Raw genomic sequence first — 6,000 nt, 5'->3', positions numbered from 1 at the left:
CAGCTTCCATGATACGACACTCCCTTCTCTCCCTAAGACCTCTCCAGGTGCTCCTTCAGGTCTATTTGCAGCCCGTCTCCCACTCCAGCCATCAGTGCTAGGATCATAGCCTCGGTCCTCCCAAATGGCTACCAAATCCATATTTTCAGCCATAGCTTCCTCCTGAGCATTATCCAATGACCTGTGGAAGTCCCACAGGTACGCAAAATTTAACATACATCCATTTTCTTATTTCCTCCTTTCCCGCTCTAATCTATTTCACCTGTCCATGTGAATGCCTGGATCCTACACTCAATAGCCCAAGCTTTATTTTTCCACCTTTCTTGATATAATTGAAAAATAAATTATGTGTACTTAGAGTGTATACTGTGATGCTTTTATATATATATACATACATTGTAAAATTTTTTACTACAAGAAAGTTGATTAATACCATACCTTTTTAATTTTTTTATTTGTGTTGAAAACACAAGACCTAGCCTCTTAGCAAATTTCAAGTATACCTATAGTGTAATTAACTATAGTCACCATGTCCCCAGAACTTACTCGTCTTATAACTGAAAGTCTGTACCCTTTCACCAACATCTCCCAATTTTCCCCACTCCCTAGTACTTGACAACCACCATTTTACTCTCCCTTTCTATTGTATGTATTTACATTCTACATATAAGTGATATCATGCAGTATTTGTCTTTCTCTGTCTGGATCATTTTTACTTAGAATAATGCCCTCCAGTTTTATTTATCTTATCTTAAATTGCAGGATTTTCTTTTTTAATGGCTGAATTATATTCCATTGTGTGTATATAAACATTTAGGTTGCCTCATTTCTGAAGGAAAGGGGATCAGTATCTTGAAGAGATACCTGTACTCCCATGTTCACTGCAGAAGTCACAACAGCCAAGATATGAAAACAATGCAATTGTGCATTCCTGAGTCTTTACATCTGTACCACTCAGCATTAAGTAAGAAAGCCTTTAAAGTCTATTTCATAAATACCTGGTTCTCTCCCTTTCTTGATCCCTGCTATGCCATACCTGTTGATACTCCATCCTCTTTTTTTTTTTTACCCTTTTAATAAGAATATAACATACACGCAGTGTCATTCACCCCTTTAAGCATAGAGATAGTTCGATGCGTTCTGATGAATGTATATAGTCATGTAACCACAATTACAATCAAAGTATGAAAGAGTTCCATCACCCACCCCCCAAAAAACAAAACCTGTCCCATGCCCATTTGTAGTCAACCTGTTTCACTACACACAGCTCTTGGCAACCACTGATCTGTTTTCTATCCCTATAGTTTTGCCTTTTCTAGACTGACATATAAATGGAATTATAATATGTGTAACTTTGAATTCAGCATCTTTCACTTAGCATAATACATTTGAGACTCACTTATGTTGTTGCTGGCATCAACAGTCCCTTCCTTTTAATTGTGTGGATGTACCAGTTTGTTTACCCACTCACCAGTTGAAGAATATTTACTTTGCTTCCAGTTTTGGACAATTGTGAATAAAACCACGATACTTATTTATGTGTTTACATTTCAGTTCACTCAGGTAAACATTTAAGAGCAGAAATGCTGCATCTAATGGTAAGTATATGTGTGGCTTTCTATATAAGAAACTATGAAACTGTTTTTAAAAGTGACTGGGCCATCTTGCATTCTTTCTAGCCATGTCTGAAAGAGTTCCAGATGCTAGCTGTTGGTATTGCCAGTTTTATTTTCTTATTTTTAGCTATTCTAAGGGTGTGTTATAGTATCTTACTGTGGTTTTAATTTGCATTTCATTGATGATTCATTACATTAAATATCGTTTCATGTACTTATTTGCCATCTATATAGTGGAAAGTGTCTGTTCAAATCCTTGCCCACCTTCATTTTTTTTTTTTTAAACAAATTGGGTAGTTTGCTTTCCTATTTATTATTGAGTTTTAAGAATTTTCAGGTGTTCTAGATGCAAGCCCTTTATTAGATAAAGTGTTTTGCAAAAATATTCTCCCAGTTTGTGGCTAGTCTTATCATTCTCTAAGAGTTTCTTCTTTAAAAAAACTTTTTATGTTAAGGTAATTGTAGATTCACTTGCAGTTTTAAGAAATAATACAGAGAGATTTTGCACCCCCTTCCTCCAGGTGCCTCAATGGTAAAATCTTGCATAACTATGGTACAAGGTCACAGTCACGGAGTGGACATTGATATAATTCATCCATCTTATTGAATCTTATTCAACTTTGACCAATTTTATATGCACTGTGCATGTGTGCTTTGTTCTGTGTAATTCTGTCACATGGGTAGATTTCTGTGACCACCACCACAGCCAAGCTACAGAATAGTCCATCACAAGGAGCCTTTTATAGCCATAGCCACCTCACACCCTCCCTGCCTCCCTAACCCCTGGCAACCACTAATCTGCTCTCCATCTCTATAATTTTGTCATTTCAGAAATGTTATAAAAATGGAATCATACAGCATTTAACTTGAGTCTGGCTTCTTTCACTCAGCATAAGTCTCTGGAAATTCACCCAAGTTATTATATGTATCAGTAGTTCCTTCATTTTTATTGCTGAATAGTATTCCACAGTTTATTTAACTTTTCTTTGGTTGAAGGACATTTGAGTTCTTTATAGTTTGGTGCTATTATGAATAAGACTACCATGAACACTTATGCACAGGTTTTGTGTGAACACAAGTTTTCATTTCTGTAAGATAAATGTCCATGAGCATAATTGCTGGATCTTATTGTAGTTGCATCTTCAGTTTTGTAAAAAACAAAAACAAACAAAGAAAAACCCTAAAAACTGTTTTTTAGAGTGGCTGTGGTATTACTTATGACACATTTTACACTGCGCATTCCCACCATTAATGTGTGAATGATTCAGTTTCTCTGTATCTTTGTCAGCATCTAGTTTTGTCACTATTTTCTATTTTTTTTGCCATTCGGATAGGTGTGTAGTGATACCTCATTGTGGTTTTAATGTGTATTTTCCTGGTAGATAATGATGTTCAACATCTTTTCATGTTTTAGCAGTGTCTTTTGAGGTACTCATCCTTTTATTTATTTTTTCCAGCTTTATTGATATATAATTGACATATAAGTTTAAGGTGTACAATGTGATAATTTGATTCATGTATATATTGTGAAATGATGATCACAATTAGGTTAGTTAACACCTCCATCACACACTTTTTCTGTGTGTGACAAAAACATTTAAGATTTAGTCTCTTAGCAACTTTCAAGTATATAAATACATCATCAGCATGTCGTAAATTAGATCCTCAGAACTTATTCCTCTTAAAACTGAGAGTTTGTACCATTTGAGCAGTACCTTCCCATTTCTCCCACCCAGTGCCTGACAACCACCATTCTGAGTTCCACTTTTTCAGATTCCACATATAAGTGAGATCACACGGTATTTGTCTTTATTTGTATAATTTATTTTACTTACCATAATGATTTCCAGTTTTATCTATGTTATTACAAATGGCAGGATATCCTTTTTATGGCAAAATAATATTTCATTTTTTATTTAAATACATTTAACATTTTAACATTCGGTGTCATTTTAGTATGAGCTCAATGGTTTTTACACAAAGAGAAAAGGCAATTTCTATATTGCAAAGGTATGAAAGTCAGTCCCACTTATATTTCACATGCAGTATGGGGACCATGTTATCAGTAGATACACTCAATGTCATCTGTTCTAGCTATATATGGTTAACTCCATTACAGATATAAAACATAATCTATAATGTACAAAAACATTCGTATATATGTATGCACACACACACGATTTCTTTATTCATTCGTCCATCAGTAGACATTATATTGGTCTATATCTTAGCTAATGCTACAATAAATATGGGAGGCCAAATATTTCTTAGGCATCCTGGTTTCATTTCTTTGAAATATAAACCAAGTGGTGGGATTGCTGGATAATATGGCAGTTCTATTTTTAATTATTTGAGAAACTTCCATACTGTTTTCCACAGTGGCTGCACCAGCTTACGTTCCCACCAACAATGTGCAAGGAAGCCCCTTTTTTCTTGACATGACTATTGAATGGAAACAGTTCCTCTTCCTCCCAAAACAGAGCTAAATGAGATACCCTTCACAGAAGCCCTAGCTTATCCCAACATAACTTCTTCTTTTAATCCTCACCCAAGGATATGTTTATTGCTTTTAGAGAGAGAGAGAGAGACAGAGAGAGAAACATCAATGTGAGAGAGAAAAATATTGATTGGTTGCCTCTGATATGTGCCCTGACCAGGGATGGAAGCCTTAACCCAGGTATATGCCTGGACCAGGGATCAAACCTGCAACCTTTTGGTGTATTGGACGCCCCAACGAACTGAGCCACTCGGTCAGGGCAACCCTGACATAACTTCTAATTTCCTATTGCAAATCTGTATACTTCATCAGACGCAGATCTCCAAGAAGGCAGACAGTTTTACTTAGCTCAGAATCCCAAACCAGCACATTGCTGTCACAGATCAAGTGCCATTACTTCTATGAATGAATAATAAAAAGCAGAATGACTTCAGTGCTAAAAAGAGGTGCTGGCACAGAGGAAGAGTGGATTAAGGAACAGGGAAAGGCATGGTGATCGTCACCCCATTAACCACTCTCCAGGCCAGCTCTGGCGCTAAACCAAGCTCCACCATGCACATGCGCAGCACTCTCCGCCCTGCCCGCCCCACCCCACCGCTCAGTCCTTCCTTCGGGACCGCCCCAATCTATCAGCAACCGATTAGTAAGAGGAGGCGGTCCTGGTGGCGCATTGCTCCTTGGGTAGAGTCCTTAGTTACTGTTGCTAAGACTGCAGCTCTCCGCAGGTGGTGGGAGTCAAGGGTCAGTACAGAGTCGAGGAGAAGATGGTGAAGCAGACGATCCAGATTTTCGCCAGGGTGAAGCCCACTGTCCGGAAGCAGCCACAGGGGGTACGGGTCGGAGCAGCGAGGGTGCTGAACAGCAGGGCCTCCTGGGCTGGGGGAGGGCCTCACGCGAGGGGCCTGGGCCGGGGTGAGGGGTTGGGCGTCCGGCGCCAGAAGCCGCCCGGTATCCAGTACACTCTCTCCTAGGAACCCCGACAGCCACGCAGACACCAGGGCACCGATGTGAGGACTCGGGCAGACAGACACCCGGGCACTCCCACCCAGCACAGCCCTGTGGGCGCAGACATACCCTGCACCTGGGCACACCTGTTCATGCACCTAGATTGCGCCTCAACTACGCGCCCGTATTGTCCCTTTCTGGGAAACGTTCACGCATCTCTGCCCACGCATACACTCACTTATGTTTTGCATACGGGGCAAAAAGTACAAGCAAGAAATGCATATCCATACATGTCCGAGATATTACAGATAATAGATTCAAATATAGATACACAGAGCGTATACACTGTGGCTTTGCACACAGTGACCCCATAGAATTTGTTGACTATATTTCATTCTGCAATAGAAACATGAGCGTTGACATATACTAATTGCATATGTAAATAGATATTTATGCACCCTGACATAAAGAATACACACATACTCTTTATTCGGAAAACATTATCTGAGCACTTACTAGGTTCTTCCTCTAGTATGCTAAGCTCAGAAGTGTGTATAAAGAAGGTGAAGACATTGCCCTGAGCAAGATACTTTGAATGCTTCACATGTTTTAAAACATTGTTTTCTCTCTTTGGGAAGGGGCATAGTCATTCTTACCACTAAATGTGCTTTGTCTTCATTATCCTGGTTCTCATGAGAACCCGACAAGATTGTTATTTTTCTCATTTTATAGATGAGGACACTGAGGCTCAGATAGGGTGAATAATGTGGTCAAGCCATCCACCTTGTGAGTCGCAGAACCCTAATTTTAATGTAGGATTTTTTTATTCCAAAGCTCTTGGATCTTCAGACAAAACTTTTTTGCCTCACAAACTGAGGATTTAGGCAAGGGCAATCTGAGTTATATCAATCAGTGCCTGGAATGGGACTATTATTAATATTT

The 6,000-nt window shown here is 39.0% G+C and overlaps 1 protein-coding gene across 1 annotated transcript in view; it reads left to right on the top strand.

Annotated features, from left to right (window-relative positions):
* The first annotated feature begins 4,834 nt into the window (after positions 1-4,834).
* LOC150006966 (kinesin-like protein KIF6) overlaps positions 4,835-6,000 on the top strand; it is a 279,604-nt gene continuing 278,438 nt past the window's right edge. Inside the window, exon 1 of the mRNA XM_090280795.1 lies at positions 4,835-4,943. Within this exon, the coding sequence (XP_090136921.1) occupies positions 4,878-4,943 (66 nt within the window). The 5' untranslated portion in view covers positions 4,835-4,877. The remainder of the gene's footprint in view (positions 4,944-6,000) is intronic.

Source organism: Furipterus horrens, unplaced genomic scaffold (genome assembly GCF_987537825.1).
Source record: "Furipterus horrens unplaced genomic scaffold, mFurHor1.1.pri manual_scaffold_6, whole genome shotgun sequence".
Classification (NCBI taxonomy): Eukaryota; Metazoa; Chordata; class Mammalia; order Chiroptera; family Furipteridae; genus Furipterus; species Furipterus horrens.
The sequence above is the reverse complement of the archived record's forward strand: the minus strand, read 5'-3'. Positions and strand labels throughout refer to the sequence as shown.